The sequence below is a fragment of the Hemicordylus capensis genome, chromosome 2 (genome assembly GCF_027244095.1).
Source record: "Hemicordylus capensis ecotype Gifberg chromosome 2, rHemCap1.1.pri, whole genome shotgun sequence".
NCBI lineage: Eukaryota > Metazoa > Chordata > Lepidosauria > Squamata > Cordylidae > Hemicordylus > Hemicordylus capensis.
The window spans coordinates 352,255,675-352,280,983 of record NC_069658.1 but is presented as its reverse complement, the minus strand read 5'-3'; the positions used below and the strand labels follow the sequence as shown (position 1 = coordinate 352,280,983).

General features: G+C 45.9%; 1 protein-coding gene across 5 annotated transcripts in view; it reads right to left on the bottom strand.

Annotated features, from left to right (window-relative positions):
• FSTL4 (follistatin like 4) overlaps nucleotides 1–25,309 on the bottom strand; it is a 705,580-nt gene that overhangs the window by 449,052 nt on the left and 231,219 nt on the right. For 4 of the 5 annotated variants that reach the window (XM_053297769.1, XM_053297770.1, XM_053297774.1 and 1 more), the window contains one exon: nucleotides 6,958–7,206. In XM_053297769.1, coding sequence (XP_053153744.1) covers nucleotides 6,958–7,206 — 249 coding nt within the window. Of the gene's footprint in view, nucleotides 1–6,957; nucleotides 7,207–15,903; nucleotides 15,975–25,309 lie in introns of those variants that run through there. The other variant, XM_053297773.1, reaches the window with a different exon arrangement.

Genomic DNA, 25,309 nt, shown 5'->3' with positions numbered 1-25,309 from the left:
TAACAAATTAAGTTTATTAATTATCTATCTATCTATCTATCTATCTATCATTATCTAAGGCGTACCCGTGGCTAATCCCGTGTATGGCAGATCTTGTGAGAGTTCATGAGCAGAAGCATCATGGTGATTGGGCAGTGGAATTCCATATGCAGATAGGGAGGAAGAGCCTGTGATGGTGAAGGTCAGTTGGAATGCAACTGTTACTGGTCAGAAGATGTTTTTGATTGTAGAGGAGAGGAATATATATATGCTAGCTGAACCCGCACAGAGCATCTGTGCAGTAGTTCACTTCCTTTTTGGGTTTAGTTAGGAAAATTCGTTTGGCTGGTCCTCCCACAGATCTCTCACTCTGTCCCCCCCCCCCACACACAGCAGCTATCTCGCTCGCTCTGTCCCCCCCACAGCGCCTCTCTCGCTCGCTCTGTCTCTCCCCGTGTGCCTCTCTCGCTCGCTCTGTCTCTCCCCCGCGCGCCTCTCGCTCGCTCTGTCTCTCCCCCCGCATGCCTCTCTCGCTCGCTCTGTCTCTCCCCCGCACACCTCTCTCGCTCGCTCTGTCTCTCACCCATACGCGACTCTCTCGCTCGCTCTGTCCCCCCCACAGCGCCTCTCTCGCTCGCTCTGTCTCTCCCCCGCCTGCCTCTCTCGCTCGCTCTGTCTCTCCACCCGCACGCCTCTCTCGCTCGCTCTGTCCCCCCCACAGCGCCTCTCTCGCTCGCTCTGTCTCTCCCCTATGCGACTCTCTCGCTCTCTCTGTCTCTGCCCCCGCACACCTCTTGCGCTCGCTCTGTCTCTCCCCCTATGCGACTCTCTCGCTCTCTCTCTCTCTCCCCCTATGCGACTCTCTCTCTCACTCTGTCCCCTCCACAGCGCCTCTCTCTCTCGCTCTGTCTCTCCCCCGCGCACCTCTCTCGCTCTGTCTCTCCCCCTGTGCACCTCTCTTGCTCGCTCTGTCTCTCTCCCCTACGTGACTCTCTCGCTCGCTCTGTCCCCCCCACAGCGCCTCTCTCGCTCGCTCTGTCTCTCCCCCGCCTGCCTCTCTCGCTCGCTCTGTCTCTCCACCCGCACGCCTCTCTCGCTCGCTCTGTCCCCCCCACAGCGCCTCTCTCGCTCGCTCTGTCTCTCCCCCTATGCGACTCTCTCGCTCTCTCTGTCTCTGCCCCCGCACACCTCTTGCGCTCGCTCTGTCTCTCCCCCTATGCGACTCTCTCTCTCACTCTGTCCCCTCCACAGCGCCTCTCTCGCTCGCTCTGTCTCTCCCCCGTGCACCTCTCTCGCTCTGTCTCTCCCCCTGTGCACCTCTCTTGCTCGCTCTGTCTCTCCCCCCTACGTGACTCTATCGCTCGCTCTGTCCCCCCCACAGCACCTCTCTCGCTCGCTCTGTCTCTCCCCCTATGCGACTCTCTCGCTCTCTCTGTCTCTGCCCCCGCACACCTCTTGCGCTCGCTCTGTCTCTCCCCCTATGCGACTCTCTCGCTCTCTCTCTCTCTCCCCCTATGCGACTCTCTCTCTCACTCTGTCCCCTCCACAGCGCCTCTCTCGTTCGCTCTGTCTCTCCCCCGTGCACCTCTCTCGCTCTGTCTCTCCCCCTGTGCACCTCTCTTGCTCGCTCTGTCTCTCCCCCCTACGTGACTCTCTCGCTCGCTCTGTCCCCTCCACAGCGCCTCTCTCGCTCGCTCTGTCTCTCCCCCGCGCACCTCTCTCGCTCTGTCTCTCCCCCTGTGCACCTCTCTTGCTCGCTCTGTCTCTCCCCCCTACGTGACTCTCTCGTTCGCTCTGTCCCCCCCCACAGCACCTCTCTTGCTCGCTCTGTCTCTCCCCCGCGCGCCTCTCTCGCTTGCTCTGTCTCTCCCCCGCACGCCTCTCTCGCTCGCTCTGCCTCTGCCCCCGCACACCTCTCTCGCTCGCTCTGCCTCTGCCCCCGCACGCCTCTCTCGCTCGCTCTGTCTCTCCCCCACACCTCTCTCGCTCGTTCTGTCTCTCCCCCGTACACGCCTCTCTCGCTCGCTCTGTCCCCCCCACAGCGCCTCTCTCGCTCACTCTGTCTCTCCCCCGCACGCCTCTCTTGCTCGCTCTGCCTCTGCCCCCATGCGACTCTCTTGCTCACTCTTTCCCCCCACAGCACTTCTCTTGCTTGCTCTGTACACTCTCCCCACCTTCTGCCCTACTCCCCTCCCCCCAAGCCTTCTGCCTCAGTGCCCTCCCCCCCAATCCTTCTGCCCCAGCTTGCTCCCTCCTCTGTTTCCACCTCTTTCTCTCTCTTTTTCTCTCTCTCATTCGTGCTCCCCCCCCCCCCGCCTCCGCTTTTTAGCCTGCTTGTGTTTTCCCTGCTGGCCGTTGCCGCATCCTCCTTCCTCCAGTCCCTGGTGTCAGGCCGCCAAGCGTTCAGCCAGCTCCTTCCTGCAGCCCTCCCTCTAGAGAGCATCTTCCGAAACGGCCAACTGTTTGTCTCTGCCCAGCCAGGTTCCCCCACTTTCTCTCCCCTCAGCTTCCCCCCTCCCTTCTGCCCCAGTCAGTTCAGTTCTCCTCTCCACTTGCCCGCTTTCCTTCCTTTCCTTTCCTCCCCTCCCCAAACGGCCACTTCCCTACGCGGCCAACCGCTGCCCAGCCAATCCGGCGTCTCCACTGCCCAGCCAATCTGCTGGTTCACCGGGACGCATCCCCACAGAGGCATGTCTATGAGAATTAATATAATAGATATATAAGGATAGTGGGCAGGGGTCTGCGAGAGAGGTTGTGAGGGAGGAAAGATTCCCTTCCAGAGAAGGAGGCTGCCATTGCGTGAATTAGATGAGGAAACAAGAAGAACAAGATCTGTTAACTCAGGAAGGGAGAGAGAGAGAGAGAGAGAAGGGAGGGAAAGAAAGACAGAGGGGAAGAGCAAGAGGATGAGAGAAATAAAGGAAAAAGAAGGGAGGGGAAGCAAGGAAGAAGGAAGGGAGAGGGACGGGCCCGAGCCTGTCAGTGGCCTGAGGGGAACAAGTAGCCATAGCAGAACATATTGGCAGCAAGGAAGGGCCCAGTCAATCACTGCTGCTGTTTGGGGCTACCGAGGCCATTGGGGCAGGGAGGCAGGCAGGCAGGCAAGGGATGGGCCCGGGCCTGTCAGCAGCCTGAAGGGAACGAGCAGCCATGGCAGTGGCGGCAGTGAGGAAGGGCCTGATCAACTGTGACTGCTGCTGTTCCTGTGGGAAGGAGCAGGAGAGGGGCTTGGGTGAGGGTGGGAGGTCTCTGGGAATAGGAGGCTGCAGCTTTGCCAATAAGCACTAGCAGCACTACAGCCACAATCAAGAGGGGTGAGGGGAATGGAGTAAAGGGATGGAGGAGTGACCAAGAGGGGTGAACAGAATGGAAGCAACAGGATAGAGGAAGAGGAGCAGGAATGCGGCTCAGGTGAGGGTAGAGAGATCTCTCAGGTGAGGGGGGCTGTGGCAGGGGGTGAGGGGAGCAATCAAGTACTAGCGCGCAGATGCTCTGTGCGGGTTAAGCTAGTTATTATTATTATTGTAGAATTAAGTGATTTTTCCAAGGTCACAAGCTCTCAACGGGTGAGATCCTCTATAATCCAGGGCTACTCAACTGTGGCCCTCCAGCTATTTTTGTACTACAGCTCCCAGAATTCCCAGCCACATAGTCAGGAATGATGAGAGTTGTAGGTCAACATCTGTAGGAGGGCCAAAGTTGAGTAGCCCTGGTCTAACCTGTAACCCTGGGCCTTGGCCAGGAGACCATCCTCTATGTTACTTGTGAAGCACACAAATGAATTCAAGTCTTCAATAGCAAAAGTGTATTATTTCCATTCAACTTTCTGTTTCTGCCGCTAATAAAAATCCTATGACATCACTTTTATTATATTGCTTTATCTTTTCCCAAAAATTCTAATAGGCCTCTCCAAACAAAAAGACACTCAAGGCTGTTTACAGTTACTGACATGAAAAAACAGAGAGGGAGAAGGTCTAAACACTGCTCAGCTAACCTTTCATATTTATGGAACTGGAAACAGTAACTTATTCCTTTCATATGGAGCTTTATGGTTTGTACAGGAAACTAGTCAAGTATGACATTGTATCATTAGGTATAATGTCACTATATAATCGGTGATGTGGAAGTCAAACACTTTGGGGACATACTAAATTGTTCTACTAACACTTTCATGATTGCTAGGCAGAGAGCTCTCTCTTGGTGAAAGAGAAAATTCTGTTTACTATAAACTCATTTTCGAAACACCTCTGCCTTGAAAGTTCAGCTTTGATTCTGATGAATACAGAAGTGCATATCCCAAAAGAGGAACTGCTCTGTAATACAGTTTAAATAGATCAAATAGGGTATTTCACAACTTAGAGCATATGCTCAATGTTCTGAGAAGTTGGTGGTCAAAGGTCAATCTTCTTTGGGCCAGTTCAAAGAGTAGTGCACACATAGAAGCACCAACAATTGAGCAGGCACGTCAGCCTCCAAAATGGCCTCCGCCGCGGAGGGGGTAAGGTCTGAACAGGCTGAAGAGCCGGCCAAATGGGCCAGTTTGGGCTGTAAGGGATGCTTACACGGTGCACGGAACTGGACCGGGCCACCCGTTTGAATCCCCCCCCCGTTTGGTTTGGTCTGAGGGGGTTGCGACCTTTAAAATAATAATTATATATATATATATATATTTAAAATAATAATAATATATCCACAGCACAGGGTCACCATGTGCTGTGGAACATAACATTTGTATTGGCATGAGTCAGCCCAATTGTAATGTATGGGACAAATCTATTTACAGTTGAAGAAAATATGAAAATTTGTAAAAGGTTGAAACCATCATATGTTTCATCATGGCTTAATCCAAAGACATATCCTTTAATTGGTTAGTAAGAAAATCATAGAGGAAGTCAAAGTTGAGTACATGCCTATCTGGAAGAGAGTTTGTTTTTCCTGACAAAGACACTTTTATATTAGTTTCATTTATTCTTACTGATTTTGCATAGGGATGCCCCCGGTGGGGGGGGGGGCTTCTGTGGGCCCCCCTGCCTCCAACAACTCCTCCAAAGGGTATAAGTTTTAAAAATATATTATTATTATTATTATTTTAAAGTTTGCAACCCCCCCCAGATCAAACCAACGTGGGGGGGGGTTTTCCAAGGGGGTGCTGGACCAAACTGGCCCGGTCCAGTTCCGTGCACCATGTAAGCATCCCTTATAGCCCAGTTGGCCTCAATTGGCCTTTCAATTGGCCTCTGTGTGGCCTGAGTCATGCAGAGGCCAATTGCAGGTGCAGCGGCCTCCGAGGGGGTTTGGGCTGTAAGGGATGCTGGCGGGGGAGGGAGAACCTCCATGGACACCCACCCCCCGCCGCCTCCAACAACTCCCCCAGAGGGGGTAAGTTAATTTAAAAAAATTCACAACCCACCCACCCCCAGACTGAATCAAACTGGGTGGGTTCGAGGGGGTGCCGGACTGAACTGGCCTGGTCTGGTTTGTGTCCAGTCTCAAACTGAACCCAGCCAGCCGGTTCTGTGCTCACCCCTGCACCGTAGAACCAGGGCAATGTCGATTTTTAAAAATCAGAAGATACCTGATCTGCACTTCCAAATATCCTGGGGTTGTGGGGCCTCTCTGCAGCCTGACGCTTTGCCTGCCCCTGCCATGCCCACAGCACCAACTGAGCCACGTGGTCCTCTGAGCAGGCTTTTGTGATGGCAGCAGCGAAGCCACTGGTCCTGGCCGGGCTGGGCCTGGCCACTCCACTTGCTCAGCTCATGCCTGCACAGTGCAATTTGCAAGCATCACAAACATGTGACATCATGTATTGGTGATGCTTGCAAGTTGTACTGCGCAGGCACATGTCTTCACAAACACATGTCTTCACAAGCTTGTGACGCTCGCTGGTCACACTGCTGCGCAGGCATGAGCATTGCAAGTGGCCATGACTGGTCCAGCCAGGCCCAGTGCCTTAGCTGCTGCCACAGGCCACAGTCAGCCAGACTCTCAGCCTCAACCCCTCCCGGGAGTCATTTGAGTGTTCCCTGGTGCTCTGAGGAATGGACTTCGGAAGTCCGGTCCAAAGAGCGACTCTGCTCTAAGAATACACCCTCTCTTGATTTAAACTAGTCCAAGGATATTCACCAGTGGAACCCCTACTGAAACTGTACACAACCCGCACTGCCCCTGCTTGCTGTGACCTAAGAATACTTGCATGGAAGAAAAGTGCTTTGCCTGTGCTCCACATCTTGTATACAATGGCTCTTAGTATGACTGTATAAGAACTTAATGGTTGACAGGATGCACAGTGTCATGGAGGTGTAAAACTGTGCTGCGAGGCTGTTGCAGACTTCAAAAAGTAGCATCAGGGTTGTTAAGAAATTTGGGACAATGGGGTGCCCTTTCTTAGCAGCCTTGTCATTACCTTTGAAGTCTGCAAAAGGGCCACAGCCCAGCATTACACCTCTGCAATGCTGAGCATCATATGGGCTACTATTCTCTTTTTACTTTTGCTTTTAAGTAAGAAACACTTTGCAGAGTTCAAAAGCTGGCAATGTTGTGAAAAAATACAAACATTAAACTACATAAAGGATCTCTTTGCAGGCACTCTCTCTTAATAGGCAACACAATGATACTTCTCTGATGTACTTCAGTTCCTAAGAGTAGTTGCTACTGACAGCTCATTTCCATCTGCTTAACACAAAATTACTTTTTAATCATTTAAAAAAAATTTATCTGAAGTGTCATGGAGAACATCAGCACAAAATATTGTTGCACTGGAAATATGGTAAGTACAGAAATACGCTCAGCATAAAATATATGCAGCAATGTTAACCTAGGTTATTTACCTTTTAATAACGGTTGTGGAATTAAAAGCTAGCTATAATTCTAGAATAGGCCAGTCTTTGATCATTTATTTTCTATATTAAATATAGATGACTTAAAGCAAATTAAGTGATGCAAATCGTTTAGAATTAGATTTAGAGCAAGTCTTACCTTTGAAGAAGCAGTCTTTGCTGTGGATAATGTAGATTTTCTTCCTTTGCAAGCATGAAGCTCGATGAAGTTCACAGTGATTTTCATAGAATTTGCCATCAGATCCACACACTGGCATGTAGCTGGGCTTGCAATCATCTATGCATCGACATTCAGGCTTATCAGTCTCCTTGTTCACAGCACATATACTTCCCCGGCCACAGTACTTCTTTTCACAGGATGCATGAAGACCATCTTGTCCATAAAGCACTGGAAAAATAATTTTTAAAAGTTTGATATTAAAACTCCAGGCTGATTTAAAAAGTGGTTTTATCTCCCTCCCCTGACTTTTCTTACAATATGCATTGATTCCCAGGTCTTCAAGGCTATGTCAGGACCAAATGACATTAAATCTGTCACTATGTGGCTAGAGGCTTGCCTTTACTCTCAAGCAGCAGCCATGTGGAACCACAGACGTAGCTAGGGGAGAGGGGGCCCGTGTTTGCCCCTCTCCCCAGCAGACCCTCAGAATGAGGAAGATCATGAAGAAAATAGGGCAGTGTGGAGCTGAGGGGCCCTCAGGAGCTGTGGGGCCCGGGCTCTTTGAACCCATTTGCTCAATTATAGCCACACCCCTGTGTGGAACCATTATTTGGATTAGAACCATGGCAGAGATATGTTGGCTATTTACCAACTTCTGCACCATTTTATGCTCCCTGAGAAGAGATACAATGGCACTATTGGGGTTAGATATCCACCCATTGCTTCTCTGCTGTGGTTCCAGTCTGAAGTACAACCCTGCAGAGCTGCTACTTGCTACAGTTATGCTCCAGGAAAAGGATGCAACATCAAGATATTGCTTTTCTCTTGGTACATTATAGGATGAGACCAGGCAAGGAAAAGTGGGGATTTAAAATGCTGCCACTGTGGGCAACTGATGTCTTCACATAAACTGGATCTTCACTATAAGTAAGCCCCCTCAGCTTACTTTTCATTGAACTGATATTGATTATTGGCTTGATGCAATCCAGCCCACCTCTTGCATTGTAAACAACAGTGAAATAATGATCAGGATCATCCCAATAATCCTGGCTATGTTCTGCCCTAATATGGGCCCCAAAATGAGCAGAATTATATAGATTCACAAATATATCATACAAGTTCCATGGATCATATTTATACTGGATAGGACTTGGGTTACTAACTGAAGATTCATATGCGACTAGCCTATCCACTCCCAATGCCAGACACACATAAATCCTATTCAAATGTTACGTTCAATGTACACACATTCTGTGGCATGTATAGTTCTGTAAGCTCATACAGTTTTTTACATGTTATGCTCAACACACATACCATAGTACACTGCCTCTGTACACCATACATCTGAGGAACCTATACCAAGGTTCATACATATGAACACATGTACAGTCATTCATACAATAAATGTACATGTATTGCAGACACCCATTTGCACATACAATATAATCTGTGAATGAGGCTATAGATTACAGCACTTCATAGGAGTCAATAGGCTTGTTCAAATGTAAGGTACTATACTGAATGAGTAAAACATCTGTAAGACTTCTGCAGTCTCATGCCAATGAAATGAATATTTCATTCCTATATCTTTCAGTAATAGATCCAAGAAGACATTGAAACATCTATTACTTATGTTATATAATGAAAGGTGATTCTGGAATGTAAATTTTAGTTTCTAATAATGTGGTACTTGATAGTTCAGAGAACTCAAAGTTTATAGCTTTTAGTAGAAACCGATATAGAAAAAGATTTTCCAAATAAGGTACTGTGCAAAGATTACCGTATTTTATGGACTATAAGACTCACTTTTTTCCTTGAAAAATATCCGCCAAAATTCAGGAGCGTCTTATATGTTTTAACAGTTTAATATGTTAAAACTCTGAAAAACTGGATTAAAATTAAGGTGCGTCTTATAGTCTGTAGCGTCTTATAGTCCGTAAAATACGGTAATAACTAGCATTACCCTAAGTTATCCAAGTTCTCCAGAATTAGATTACTGTTCAGTGTTGATTGTAATAAGCATAGTGCAGAAATGACAAAAAGAATAATCAAAATCAAAAGGTTGATTTACAAGTTATTCTAAGCAATTTATTCAGACCCATTGCTATTGCAGATGCTTTATCATTTTCCACTCTTATATGACAGTACAACATAAAATGCTTCAGTTTCAAAGGCAAGAATTCCAAACTCCCAGCAATCCAAAATGAGTTAAATATGGAACTACGACATCAGTCAATAGTTCCACATGTTTTTAAAAGTCTCATTTTTCTACAGCTGTAGTTAAACCTTTATTTTCATCACTGTAGATTCAAAGGAGAGGAATCTGTTATTGGAGGATTAACTGCTCCATTCAATAACTCATTAAAATTCTACCGTCCTTGGCAAGCTGAGAAATATTGACATTTTTCTTGAATCATAATAAACTAGAAGGTCAAAGAGTCTCCAAGCGGCATAAAAATTACAATCCCTAAGTGGCACATCAGAATATCCTGAATTCACTTGACTAATTGTTTGGTGTGCGCCCCTGCAACAATGTCCATGGGAATGTTAATACCGTAGCCTTTGCATGGCCTGACTGCCAAGGTCATTTACAATTCCAGTGTATGCTGTATAGTTGTCAGAACAAACATTGTCCCTGTGCTGGAGCACATAAGGCCTGCAGACAAAAAGATAGCACAGCTAGGGCATCCTGATTCACTGCTATGTGAGAGAAAACATCTTTCATATCCCTACTGAAGATTAAGATATTTTCACAGTCATTGTATATGCACAACCCATTGTCAGGTCTGGCTCAGGAGGAGCCTGCCCTATCTGTTTCCTCTCTTTGTGGCTACTTTCCTCTTCTCCTCGCCATCCTATACCACAGTACTTCCTAAATAGTTAATTCCCGCTGCTACAAGCCCAGCAAAATGACCCATGAAGGGCTGCAGTACATGGCAAGCAGTAGTGATTGCAGACTTGGAAAAGAATGATCTCCAATGTGTTAAAAAAAACAAAACCCTGCTAACTCGGCAAAGAGGCACCTTTTTAACATGGTGATTCTCTTTATTTAGCAGGAGGAGAGTAACTGGCCCTATCCACCCCCAGCACAGTAGTACCTCCAATGACTGTTGCTGCTGGTGTCTCTCTTATGTTTCTTTTTTTTAGAATGTGAGCCCTTTGGGGACAGGGATCCATCTTATTTATTTATTATTTCTTCATGTAAACCACTTTGGAAACTTTTGTTGAAAAGCGGTATATAAATATTTGCTGCTGTTGCTGCTGCTGCTGCTGCTGTTAAATAGAATGGATAGAATAATTCTCCAAAATGTTCTCTTCCACCCTACTTAATGCGTTGGTTAATATGCTTTCCAAGTCTATCAGGGCAAAAATGCAGGAAGAACCAAAGAGCAAGCAACTCACAGCAACTAGATGCAGTATGAGGCTGTTCAGATTAAGAAGCAGCATTGAGGACAAAAATTATTTTTCCCCTAGCGTGAGGGTCAGCACTACTGCTATCTTGTGTGCATAAACAAAATCAAAACCAGATCCGAAATATCTTGTGGACAGCGCTTTCTTTTCACTCTGTATACTGCATGCTCCATTTAGATAATTCTTTTTTATTTATCTCTATAACATGTGTGTGATGGTGCTATAGACATATATAAAACAAACACAAGCTCCCAATAATCCAGAATACACTCATGTGACCAAGAAACAGAACCTCAGGACAAAGCTATGCAGATGGGAAGCAGGTTTGAGTCTCAATAGCTGGAGTCACGGAGGGCCATAGCGGTGCCACAGGAAGCAAGAAGGAACAAGCATCCCTTCCAAAGACAAGTAGGTCACCTTTCTCCTATTGCTGGACCCCTGTGCTTACGTGATGGAAAGATGAAAAGCACTCACACACACCCAGAGAACTTTTATATTTATTTATTGTATTTGACATACTTGTATATGTCTCTGGGCCACATAAAGTCCAGAGCACTATAAAGAGCACTTCAACACGGGCTAACTTTCATATACTGGTGACAGAACTGGGGTGAGGAAAGGAACTTTTGACTCCATCAAAATTAACAGAACTTCCTTCAGATACATTGCTTAGGCTGGAACATTAGTATGAAATACTGTTACTTCTCTTTCAGAAAACAAACATGTAGGAAAAACTTCATCACCACCCACCCCGCCACACACACACACACACACACACACACTTACTTATCCATTCTGTGCCTATCCCCAATATCTTATTTTGGTGGTGCCACCATTTATTTGGTTTTGGGGCAATTATTCCAGTAGTGGTGGAGAATACAAGAAGATGTGGCACTGCTGGGGCAGCAGGCCATTATCGCAGGAGGCAGACCAGAAACTTAATAGCAGTTACCCCTTCCAGCTCCCCTGCCAGCTATTTGACCTTGTGGCACAGTACTAACCTACCTCAGAGCCTCACCTTGCTTCTTTGTAGTGCCAGTTTGGTTCAAAACAAAACAGAAACTATCCGTGACTTTATTGTGGATGAAGGAGCTAACCTTGTATGCATTACAGAGATTGGCTAGAGGTCCAATTTGGTCCCAGCTTGACCCACAAGTATACTTTGTTGTGGAGCAGGTGAGAGGACATGGGCAGGGAGGTGGAGTAGCTGTGTTCTATAAGAATAATATATCCCTTACTTGTCAGGGATCCTTGTCAGGGATTTTGCCTATATATAATGTGTGTACTTGAGTCTGAGAACCAGGGGCAAATCGGAACTTCTGTTGGTGCAACGTTCACCCTGCTGCCCAACAGAATCCTAACTGAACTGACTGACTGACTTGGTTGTGGAATTGACACTGGAGTCACCCAGACTGATGGTGATTAGGGACTTAAATGTTCATTTTAGGACCAATCTGTCAGGAGCAGATCAGGATATTATAGTGGGCATGACAACTATGGGCCTATCCCAAATGGTCTCAGGACCAATGCATGTTGTTGGTAGGGATGTGCACAACACTGGTTTGCCCAATTCGGTTTGAGTCTGAACCAGACTCATGCCAGATGGGGAATGTTCAGTTTTGGCAACCCCAAACTTGGGGCCCAGTTTGGTTCAAATTCGAACTGGGGGAAACCAGGCATGGTAAAATTAGCTTTTTTAAAAATAAGGTGGACTTGCCATTGCCGAGGGCTTTGGGGGCCTTGAGGGGGCATTGCATCAGCCATGGAGGATCTCTGGCGCGTCCAGCTCCCTCCACCAGCCTCCCCTGGTCTCTTACGGGTTGTTTTGGCCCATTTGGGGGATATTTTGGCCCTCTGTGAGTGCACAGCAGCCATTTTTGAGCTCACTGCAAGAGGGCCATTTGTGTGGCTGGGTCCCCATTGTCAGGAGCAACCACCATCTGGTTAAACTTGGACTCACAACCACAACATACCTCTGCAGGGGTGAAAGACCTATTAGGATGGTCTGCCCAAGAAGGTTATCGAATCCAATAGGTTTCCAAAAAGCCGTGGAAGGTTTTAAGACTGGTTCTGCCAGCTATTCTGTTGGTTCAGACTTAGAATAACAAACTTACTAGGGCAGTAGACACAATCACTCCTAAGCGCCTTTCCAACCCACTTTTAAATTAGCCCCAGGGTATACAGAAGAACTATGGGGGCTGAAGCAGCAAGATAGATGGCAAGACTTGAATTGAATCTGACAAATTGCAGCACAGAGCACATTTGGACTTATGTTCTGTCAGTACAGGTAGCAAAGAAGCAACTCTTTCTGACCATATTGCATCCACAAGCTCATGTCCATGTCTAGTTGCAAGAGGGCCCCTTCGCCCATGAATCACATTTGGAACCCTCAATGACCCACTGTAACATCTTTGATGAGTTTTTGTGGATAAAATCTCTCGCATTAGAGCCGATCTGGATACTATAGTTACTGCAGAGCCTGTTATGGGGGTGTCCAGCAATTCTTCTCTTAGATTGGATCAATTTCAGTTTGTGACTCCAGAGAACATGGACAAGCTGCTTGGAGCATTTTGCCTTACCACCTGTCCTCTTGATTCCTGCCTGGCATGGCTTACAGGATGTAGCAGGGAAGTTATTGGAGAGGGTCTGGTTAATATTATCAATGCCTCTCTTAAGGAGGGCAGGATACCTCCTTGTTTCGAGGCAATTATTAGACAATTTTTTGAAGAAAGGAAAACCTGCATAAGACCCCTTGGGCAACTATAGGCCTGTTTCCAAATTTCCTTGGTTAGGCAAGGTGATGGAGGGGTAGTGGCTTCTCAGCTCCAGGCAATCTTGGAGGAAACAGATGACCTGGACCTATTTGAGACCAGCTTTGGCTATGGGGTGGAGATGGCCTTAGTCAGCCTGTTGGATGATCTCAAATTAGGAATCAACAGGGGAAGTGTAACTCTGTTAGTCCTCTTGGATCTTTCATCAGCTTTTGATACCATCAACCATTCTGGATCACTTGAAGGAGCTGGGAGTAGGAGGTACTGAACTGCAGTGGTTCCACTCATAATTCTTGGGTAGATTGCAGGTGGAGTCACTTGGAGACTGTTGCTCTTAAAAATGAGACGCCCTCAGGGGGCACCATTTTGTCTCCAATGCTTTTAACATCGACATGAAATTGCTGGGAGAGATCTTCAGGAGATTTGGTGCAGGGTGCTATCAATATGCTGATGACACCCAAATCTATGTATCCATGTCAGCTGCATTAGCAGAGGCATAACTACAGGGGGGCAGGGGGGCATGTGCCCCGGGCGCCACAGTGAGGAGGGTGCAAAAATGCCCCCCGCCCCCCCCAATTCTAGCTATCCTCCATCATTGGGTCGCAGTGAGCACTGTCGGCTCTGTTGCTGGGCACCGCGCTGCCTGCTGTGCTGCCATTGGCCTCCCCTCCTGGCACTCCCCCCCCCAGCACTTGCGCGAGATCTCCACTCTCGCATCACTCACGTGCACTGCACGCTGGCGAGAGCGTCTGTACTCCTCTGTTTCTGGCTGTGTAGTGTGCCGTGCGGGGAGGACCGAGGACAGGAAGCTTGAGGCAAGGCGCCTTGCTTTTTGAAACTGTCTTGAACATCAATGAAATGTGTGCAGCATCAAGGTGTGTGTCTGTGTGTATTCCCCCTCTTAAAAATGTTTTTTTTTTAAATTTACGGGAGTAGGGAAGAGGGTTGAGGAAACGTTGGGCTGGGCGGCGTGCTTGAGCTCAGATGGCTTCTTCTTGGGGCTCCCTCTCAGTATCAGTGGGGTCCTGAAGGGCGGTGGTGGCGGGTGGCGGGCGGCGGGCGGGGGCGAGTGATGAAAGAGCCTGCTCCTTCCCCGCTCCCCAACCAGACAAACAGCTGAAAGGCTGCGGCGGCAAAGAGAGACTTAGAGCTGTGTGGGTTTTTAAAAAAAACAACCACCACCCCATTTTCTTTACATTTATGGGGGGAGGGTTGAGGAAAATGGTGGGGCGCATGTTGCTGGAGCTGACTACGTTGGGGGTGTCTGGGGGGTGGCAGGGCAACCTCCACACCCCTCAGTTTAGGCGGCGGCAGGAGTAACGAGCGGCGGGAGTAAGGAGAGAGCCTGCCCTTTACTCTGCTCCCCACCCCACAAACAGCCGAGAGGCAGCTGCGGCCAGGCTGGCAGCAGAGAGACTGAGAAGAGAGAGAGAGAGAGAGTGCTGGCTCTGTGCTGCCCTTGCCCTCTGCCCGGGCGTGCCACCACGAGTGTCACAAGAGAGAGAGCCTGCCCTTTCCCCTGCTCCCAACTGAACCCGACAAACAGCTGAGAGGCGGGCGGCTGCTGGCGGCTGAGAGAGAGAATCTCTCTCAGTCTCTCTGTGCCTGGCTGTTTGTCAGAGCAGGGGAAAGTGCAGGCTCTCTTCCGGAGTCAGAGACCGCGGGAGGGAGAGCTTCACATTTGCTGAATCTGACTGACTGTGTGCTGTGCTCATCAGCTGCATACTAGCGTATTGGGATTTTTTAAAGTGATGCAGGGTACCAGTGACTCGCAAGGCGGGAGGTGCGCCCTTTGGCCATACAGGCACGCACAAAGCCTCTTGTGTCTGCTCTCTGGTTGTTTGTATGTTAACTGGGCATTGGTGCTGAAAGAAAGTGGCTGAGTATGAATGGGGGAGGGAGGGTTTCCTCCTTGGAGCCGTGCCTTTCAGCGCATTAATAATGAAGGGCGAGGCAAGGGAACGAGAGGGCGTCTGAAGGGAGCGTTTGAAGCCAGTGGGTGAGGAGGAGAGAGGCAGAGAAAGCAAGTGCAGGGATCTGTGTGGTTGCAGAGCATGCAGTTAAAAATGGGGGGGGGGGACTCGGAGGCTTCTTGCAGCCTCTCTCTCTGCCTTTGTTGTTGTTTTCGTCATGTAATCTCTGGTGCGAAGGAAGGTTAGCCTTCTCTTTCATCCTCCTCCTTGCCAGGTAACTTTCCCTAAGAAAATCGCCCAGCCCCTCGGTTTGTGAACAGGCACCTTCTGTTGGAGGTAGAAAGCAGTTGGGATGGAAGAACAGAAGTCACTAATAATAAAACCAGATTTTTGTCGTTCCTTGGTGTCTCTCTGTTGCAGAGGCGCGAAGGAAGGTTAGCCTTCTTTCTCCTCCTCCTCACACAACGTAACTTCTGTCCCTCCCCCCGAAAGGTATCACCCAGCCCCTCAGTTTGTGAACAGGCTCCTCTTCTGTTGGGGGTAGAATCAGTTGGGAGGGAAGAACAACAGAAAGCCTTGGACAAAATTCACAATAATAAAACAAGATTTTGTGGTTCCTTCTTTGGTTTCCTTCTTAGAGCACATGGATAGGTCCAAAGCCTACAAGCACTACCCATAAAATATGATCCTGTGTGTCTAAGCAAAGGCAAGACGTTCAAGAGACAAAGCTATAGTTTTGCATGGCTCAGAAAATGGTCTGGATGGTCCTGTATGGAAGTCGTGTATGTGGGAACCCCTATAAAACAAGACCCAGCTATCTGCCTCCTCACCTTGCTTCCCTCTTCTGCTTAAGTTATGAGATGCTTTCTGACACCCTCTGCCACTACTCTCCTAAATCAAGCTCCATCCAGTTAGCTTGCCTCAGCTGCATGTCTGTCTGTTGCCTTTAAATAGCCTATTATAGGCTCCCCCACAGCTGCAATGGAGTTGCATAGCTCTTTGGAGAGCTGGTCTTTCAGTAGTGTTGGGGAAAAGCAGTAGCAAGTATGACTTGTCACCTTAGCTAAGCAGGGCCCACCCTGGTTGCATATGAATGGGAGACTAGAAGCGTGTGAGCACTATAAGATATTCCCCTCAGGGGATGGAGCTGTTCTGTGGAAGAACTCAACTACCACAGGTGGTAGTGATACTGAACTAGATGCAACTTAAAGCAATGGATGTGCCTCCTGCCAGTTAATTTTTTTTTAACCCCAAAACATTTCAAGAAGTTCTTCTGAGTTCTAATGCACATGGGCTGCCATGTGATACATGGCTCTGTAAGTGAAACGGCCGCTAAAACTGGCATTGTTGGTTGCTGCAGAAGTATTGGCAGTATAAAGGAAGGCTTATTTAAGCAATGCAAACTTTCCGTTGTGTATCTGCAATCTGAATATGGGGGATACTTATTGTACTTGAGGAGGCCCCCATTGCCTTTAATCTGGCCCCCAGTACATAAACAAATACCTTGACAGAGGTATGTGTGAGTTTTACATTCTTGTGAACTTGATACCTGAATGAATTTGATAAAGAGATTGCTCACAAGTGCACTTAAAGGGGCCCTGCACATAAGAAGCTAGGTAAACCTAGCATAAAACCCTTCCCCCATGATCTAGTTTTCTATATGCAGGGAATTTCTATTATAATATAAGCATAAATCTTGAATAGACTAGAATATCTATGATGGAAAAGACTAGAATACCTGTCTTGTCTTTTCCATTTTGGGACACAAAACCTATTACTATGTTTAAAAGCATTTATTTTCTGGCAATGAGGACTGCAAACTTAGGCTGTTGGTATGCAAGACATTTCTTTAAAATATATATTTCTAAAGAGCCTTGTAGCCTCATGTTTCCTTTTTCCTGTCCCAGTATACTTGCACGGATGCAGCCCACAACCCACATTTGACTATGGCTGTGACACATTTCCATATTTCCGGGGGCGGGGGTGCGGCGGGGGGGGGGGGCGCAATTTCAGTGCTTGCCCCGGGCACCGTTTTCCCTAGTTACGCCTCTGTTCATTAGGAAATGACTTAACTTCTCTAAATGCCTGTCAGAATCAGTAATGGGTTGAATGAGGGAGAACAAATGGAATCTGAATCCAAATAAGATGGATGTATTGAATGTGAGTTATCAGGACTTGAGAAATTGTTTAGATCTGCCTGTTCTGGGTCTGGATAGGGTTACACTCCCACAGAAGGAGCAGGTATGTAGTCTGGGAATACTTCTGGACCCAAAGCTCTCCCTGGTATCTCAGGTTTAGGCAATGGCCAGGAATGCTTAACAGCTTTGACTGATACACCATCAATGTCCATTTCTTGAGATAAATGACCTTAAAACAGTGGTGCTTGTGCTGGTAAAATTCTACTGCAGTGCACTTTACATTGGGCTGCCTTTATGTAGTCCAGAAACTGTAACTGATATAGAATGTGGCAGCCAGATTGGTGTCTGGGGTACCTTAAGTGACTTACCTTTATTCTAAAAGAACTACATTGGCTGTCAATAAGTTTCCAGGCCAAATACAAAGTGCTGATTATTACCTGCAATTAGGCCCTTTTAAGATCATTGGGGAATGTCCAGTTATGGATGCCAGCAGTGTTTGCTGGCGATTCAAAATCTGGCCTTCTCTAGGGCTGCCCTAGAACTTTGGAATGTGCTCCCAAATAAAATAAAACCCATCTCTGCTGGTTTTTAAGAAACAATTGAAGATTTACTTTTTAAATCAGGCCTTTTAGTTAAGAAGTTATAACTAAAAAGTTAACAATCTACATTAAGATTTTCAATTGTTTCACTCATTTTGAGGTTTTGTTTTTGTTGGTTGTTTTAAATTGGTTTGCTTGCTTGCTTGCTTGATTGTTAAATGTGTAACAAACATTAAAACAATCCCAAAGTGGTTCACATAGAAAAGTTAAAACAAAACTATTAAAATGACACAATTAAAATATTAAGCTAAAAGATAAAAACAGAGATCTAACTAAAAAGATTTAAAAATACATGAATAAAATAACCATACAAAATACATAGAAGCAGCAGGGGAGTGGTTTTAGTGTGTATACATATTGGGCTTATGTATAAACACAGAGATATACGTATTGGGCAGTATAGAAATACACAAAGTCAAATAAGAAATAAGATTAAAAAATAGTTTCCATTTCAATTGTGTCCCTGAGTGCATCTGTTTGGCTGCCATTTAATCCTATGGGGTAAACTAAAATGCTGCATTAGGGGACACTGTTGCCATGAAGGGCAATCTTGCCTTCCACCTGACACGGGGTAGCCTGGCCTTTACAGGGATATTGCTGATGGATGCAACGTGTCCCTGTGTGTAGTTGCCTGCACTGCAATTATGAAGGCTCCCAGAAGCCTCTCTGGGACTACAGGCTTGTAGTTCCCACTCTTAACATGCTCAGGAGTCTCACAGGATCATGGCTTCCCATCTGTTGGAATATGGGGACAGCTCACTTAGTAGGCGGTGGGACAATTGCCCCCAGATTCAACAGCCCCCAAGTGAACTGAAAGGGGATTAGCTTTGCGCCTTTCTCTATATTAGGGAATGTCTTGGTAGACCTGAGTTAGCTTGTGAGTTAACTTCACTTTGAAGATCTTTCTGTCTGAAGATTGACCCTTTCCTTTCCCTCCTCTATGGTTGCCTCACACAAGCTAACACTAATCATCTCAGCAGGAAAAGTCAGATAATGCACTGTGAACACAACTTCTTTTTCCATCACAAAAAAGCTAAGTGAGCAATAGGAACTCAGGAGGTGCTCTCATTAAAATTACTGATTGGTTTACTGGTCCTTCTGATGTAACAGATACCATCCTTGCATGTCTATTTGGTCTACAGGTTGTTAAACTAAACACAGGTTGTTCATGGCCATTCATGCCATTCTGTTTTTCTCAAGCACAGCAAACAAAGACAATGGATCCTTTTGAGATCCACTGGAATTTCCCTCCTCGGGAAGAAGGAGAGGCTGGTATTTTTGCCTCAGGGCCCATTTGGGGTTATAACTGGCCTTGGTTTCTTGAACCAGTGTGCTTCATTTGGTCTCTACACTGTGGAGTCACCCACTCTATGGGCGATAGACTTGACATCCACCATAAAATCAGGCCATGTCTTGCACATTGCACCATTCACGCATCCAGTCTCCAGATAGGCCCTCCTCCCTGGCCTGATCTACCCAGCTTGCCTCACTGCTACGAGAAGCTTGCTGCACAAAAATAGACACTTTTTGGATTTGCCCTTGCTGCCTAACCCCCAAGCTGCTTTCAGTTCTTTGCTACCACCTGGTTCCATCCCTGAAGAAAGAGGTCCTTCAGTTGTGCCTGAGCCATGAGGGTCCAATCACCACTAAAGAAAGGACGGGCTTGTATGATCATCACTGCACACCTCTGGGCTCTCCCTATCCCTGCTCTCTTCTTAAATAATTTTTAAAAACCCATGTTTTTCTAAAACCTTCTTTTCTCCAGCTAGCCTGGAAGTCATTTAATTCTGATACTGAGCTAAATTGCCTCTTTGCAAGTTTTGGTTAATCTCTGGATGTATTTTTAGTAGTAATATTGATTTAATCCACTCTCTTATTCCTCTGTACCTCTGTACCCCAAATAAAACCTTATGTTATTTTTAACTTCAACCCCTGTCAGTTCATCTTCCCAGGACCAAAACTTTGCGCAAAAATTATCCTGATGTGGGAATGCGCCACCCCAGTTTGCTAATTCCCCACATAAAGCGCAAACACATTTAAGGATTTTCGCTAATCATCCCTGACCAATTTCATTAACAATATCTCTTTCTGCAAACGCCTCACCGATCATAACTAGCAAACTGACTGGAATGTTGCTTGTTAACTGTCACTACTATAGGTTTCCTCAGATACCCATTTCTGGCTTGGAATGAAATACTGGACTACTCACTGGAGAAGAAAAATCAATAGTGGAACATTCTTAGTTGAAAAAATGGTGTGTGTGTGTCTGTGTGTCTGTGTGTCTGTGTGTGGTTTACCACCACATAATCAAAATTTCAAATGTCAGAACCTGAACTTGGAATTCAAAATGGTTCAGACAGAATTCCTGCCAACTGCACACACCGCATTGCTCCAAAACTCAGTCAAATAATTCAACCCATGTTTCTCAGATAAATCTGGCAAGGACACAGAGGAGATTACTTGACTTCAGCAAATTAATATTTGTCCAGTCATTCAAAGAACTAACACACCACAAAAGTATTTTCAGGCATAAGAAACAAATAGGTGGGTTTCAAACATGAAAAAGCCAATTGAGAAAAGCCTCAGACATTTCACTCTTAAAAGCACAATTCTCTCATTCCATTAGCACCTTTTGATAATCCTTCTAATACAAGTTTGGATATTGTTTCCCATGTAGGCCCACTGAATGCCAGTAGAAGCCACACAAAAGGACTCCACACAAAAGCAGCAGCAACACTCAGGTTGGCACAAAGCTACACCTGCTGTCTATTTCTGGTCCACAAATGTAATTACTTGGGATTTGTTGCAATGTTAACTATCTATACTGTTCCACGGATGTTAAGAATTATGCCAGTCAGTTACTGTTTGCAGGAGATAGACTTTATTTATCAACACCATTGGGAAGATTCCCTCTGGCCCTGCAAATAAACGAACCCTATGATAGTGCTATAATATAAACTAAATGCTAAATGAGTTCTTTGCATCTGTCTTCATGGCAGAGGATACTAAGCGTATACCTGTGTTTAATCCAAGCTTATCAGGGACAGAGCCTTAAAAACAGTTTTACATAGAGGAGATGAGAGACAACATTCTAAACTGTCCATAAATAACTCAAATGTGGAATTGCTGATCTCCTTGCAAAAATATTTAACTTATTCCTACAATCAGCCTCTGTACAAGAGGACTAGAAAGTAGCCAATGTGACACCGATTTTCATAAAGGGATCCATGGGGGATCCAGAGTATTACAGGCCAGTTAACTCAATATCTGTGCTGGGGAAACTGTGCTGGGGAAAGCATTCTCAAAGCTAAAATTGTTAAACCTACAGGTGAAACTCGGAAAATTAGAATATCGTGCAAAAGTCCATTAATTTCAGTAATGCAAATTAAAAGGTGAAACTGATATATGAGACAGACGCATTACATGCAAAGCGAGATAAGTCAAGCCTTATAATTGTGATGATCATGGCGTACAGCTCATGAAAACCCCAAATCCACAATCCCAGAAAATTAGAATATTACATGGAACCAAGAAGACAAGGATTGTAGAATAGAACAATATCGGAACTCCGAAAAGTATACAGTGTACTGTGCTTGATTGGCCAGCAAACTCGTCTGACCTGACCCCATAGAGAATCTATGGGGCATTGCCAAGAGAAGGATGAGAGACATGAGACCAAACAATGCAGAAGAGCTGAAGGCCGCTAATGAAGCATCCTGGTCTTCCATAACACCTCATCAGTGCCACAGGCTGATAGCATCCATGCCACACCGCATTGAGGCAGTAATTGCTGCAAAAGGGGCCCAAACAAAGTACTGAATACATATGCATGCTTACACTTTTCAGTTTCTCATTATTGACCATTTGAAGTAGGGGTGTGCAATTCAGGTTTTCGGGTTATTCGGCTCAGACCCGAACCGAATCACCCCTGTTCTGTTTTGTGCCCGAATCTGGGTCACCCGAATCACCCTTGATTCGGTTTGGATTCGGATTTAATCTGAATCTGAATCCGAATCAATTCAGGGGGGTAAAAAGGGGCCCAGGGGCAAAATTTTGGGGTGGGGTGGTAGTGCCCAATGGGTAGAGTCTACCACCCCAATTTCAGGGGGATTGGGAAAAATCCTGATTTTTTGTGAATTTTTAAAGTTTTAGTGACTTTGGGGCAGTTCGGGGTGATAGCATGGAATATGGACAAAAGGAGTGGGGTGGGGTGGTAGTGCCTAATGGGTGCAGGCTACCACCCCAATTTCAGGGAGATTGGGCAAAGGGCTGTTTTTTGGTAAATTTCTGAAATTTTCATGTCTTTGGAGCAGATTGGGGCATATTGGGGCAGAAAGTGGGGCCTGGGGCAGAATAGTGGGGTGGGGTGGTAGTGCCTAATGGGTGGAGGCTACCACCCCAATTTCAGGGGGTTTGGACAAAGGGGTGATTTTTTGAGAATTTTTGAAGTTTGGGTGTCTTTGGGGCAGATTGGGGGCAGAAAGTGGATCTGCCCCAAAATAGTGGGGTGGGGTGGTAGTGCCTAATGGGTGGAGGCTACCACCCCAATTTTAGGGGGATTGGGCAGAGGGCTGATTTTTTGAGAATTTTTGAAGTTTGGGTGTCTTTGGGGCAGATTGGGGGCAGAAAGTGGATCTGCCCCAAAGGAGTGGGGTGGGCTGGTAGATAGTGTCTAATGGGTGGAGGCTACCACCCATCCCCAATTTAAGAGTGATTGGGCAGGGGGTGAATTTTGGTGAATTTATTTTTATGAGGTTTGTCTTCATAAGGTGAAGTGTGTTAAATTGATTACTTCCTCATATTATTCATAGTAAAGGAAAGTGTGAAAAAGTGAAAGTGGGGTCATGAGAGTTGTTTAATTGAAAAAAATCTCATTTGCTATGATAGAATGAGAATTCACACCTCAGAAGTTTTCACACCTCACCCTCCAAGGAGCCCAGAGCGGTGTACTACATACTTAAGTTTCTCTTTCACAACAATCCTGTGAAGTAGGTTAGGCTGAGAGAGAAGTGACTGGCCCAGAGTCACCCAGCTAGTATCATGGCTGAATGGGGAATACAGTAGGTCTCCCCGGTCCTAGTCCAGCACTCTAACCACTACACCACACTGGCTCCCACAATGTGTGGCAGCTGTGAAAAAGGTCAATTCCATACATGGAATCATTAGAAAGGTGGTTGAAAATAAAACTGCTAATATCATAATGCCCTTATACAAATCTATGGTGTGGCCACATTTGGAGTACTGTGTACAGTTCTGGTCACCATACCTCCCCCCACAAAAAAGAAAAGACATTATAGACCTGGAAAAGGTGTAGAAGAGGGTAACCAAGATAATCAGGGACCTTGAGCACCTTCCTTACGAGGTAAGGCTACAACACCTGGGGCTTTTTAGTTCCAAAAAAGGTGACAGGGGGTAACATGATAGAGGTCTATAAAATTATGCATGGTGTGGAGAGAGAGAGGAATTTTTCTTACTCTCTCATAACACTACAACCAGGGGTCTTCCCATGAAACAGATTGACAAAAACCTTAGGACCGACAAAAGGAAGTACTTTCCCACACAACACATAATCAACCTATGGAATTCTCTGCCACAATATGTGGTGACAACCACCAGCCTGAGTGGCTTAAGAGGTGTTTAGATCAATTCATGGAGGACAAGTCTGTCAATGTCTACCATATGCCACTTCTGGCCTCAGAGGCAAGATGCCTCTAAATATATCAGTTGCAGGGGAGCAACAGCAAGAGAGAGGGCATGCCTGTGGCATCTGGGGCCTCAGTGTGAAACAGGATGCTGAACTAGATAGGCCTTGGGCCTGATCCAGCAGGGCTGTTCTTATGTCCTTATGCTAGTCTGATAGTATTTTAAAGTAGATCTTAATTATGCACATTTGGGATAATTCATAAGCTGCTCATCATAGTGAAAGGCATAAAGCCATAGTGGGATCTATGTTGAGTGAACAAGTACCTCCTACTAAAACCCATACACAAAAGCCCTATTCACATGTCATATTCCACACATCTGTGTACAGTGTATACATGTACAGATTTGTATGCATGTACCATTCTTCATACATTTGACTGAATGCATGAATGCAAGTTTACAACAGTACACTTCTGTGCCATGCATTTGAGGGACCTGTACCCAGTGTTGCTTTTAATATGAATATATTTCAGTTGTTAAGCCCTTTTCAGATTTTTTTAAGAGGATGTTATGCCTGTGTACAAGCATCTCAAGAGAATACTGGCAAACCCCACTGATGTGCTTAGAAGGCTCACCCCCACCCTGAACACGCTTATAGCATTTACCTGCAGAGACAAACATCGTAAGCCTGAAGAGATTCTTTCCATGATCAAATATAATAAAAGGATGGACTGGCTATTTTGTAAGAATGAAACACAAAAGTTTGAGTGAGTTTTGGAGTTCAGGTTTTATGAAGAATGTAGGTTATAATATGCCAAGATTTGTAGGTTCAGACACTGGCCAATCTTGGCATATCCTAACCAAGAATTGAATCAGTTTGAAGTCTACTCTGGGAAGTGGAGAAGCAACCTGAGAAGACAGCAATTGTTTCTAGGGAAAGAGAGAAAAACTATTTTCTTCTACAAACAAACAGGAGGAGGGGGAGATTTTGAGGAACTGGGTTTTTTTTTTAGGGGAGAAGTCCCAGTGTTTGTGTGTGTGTGTGTTTTACAGGGCATTTTTAGGGGTCTGTGTAGCATTCCGTTTTAATTTTTCTCCTGTCTGGAGAGAGACAGTGGGAGGTGCCATCAAGGGCTAAGGGGAGTCACACCTGGTGGGAAGAACCACATTCTTATTGAGCCTGATTGCCTCAGTTTGAAGCCTACTCTCTACATGAGAGGCAATGGCCAGGTAACTTAGCGAACAGGAATTAGCAAACAGGGTCACAGGAGTTTTGTGTGGAGTTTAGTGGGGGAGCTTGAAAGCAGTCCCCTTGTATGTATGTATTTGTTTATTTCGGCCCAAGGCCAGCATAAATACAAGAAAAAGAAGGGAAACAACAACAACAACAATAAAATACATAATAAAATACACAAAACATTAATACCTTCATATACCGTATACATAACTATTTTTCATTCAAATAAAAACAGTTAATCTGAAGTGCATAGCCCGGCATCTCGTGCCTCAATCACTCTAAACCGAATCTTGTTTTCTATGATTTTTTTTTTTTTTTGCTACCCTCCTATAAGCGTACTCTGACTTAGCAGTAAGCAGAAAAAGGGTCTTGTCCCCATCAGAAGGGCAATTAGAGTTATAATGAATTAGTAGTGGGGTGAGAAGCTTTCCCCTTAATTCAGTTTAAAATCTGCACTTCAGCATCAGATGTTTTGTGGTCTCCACTTCACCATTCTGGCAGGGGCATAATCTTTGATCATAGGGCACCTTCCCAAAGTGTCCTTCCAGTACCACCTAAAGGAGTCCCCTTGATCACAAGGACCCAGCCCAGCAGGGATTGAAGGAATCTATCAGAATTA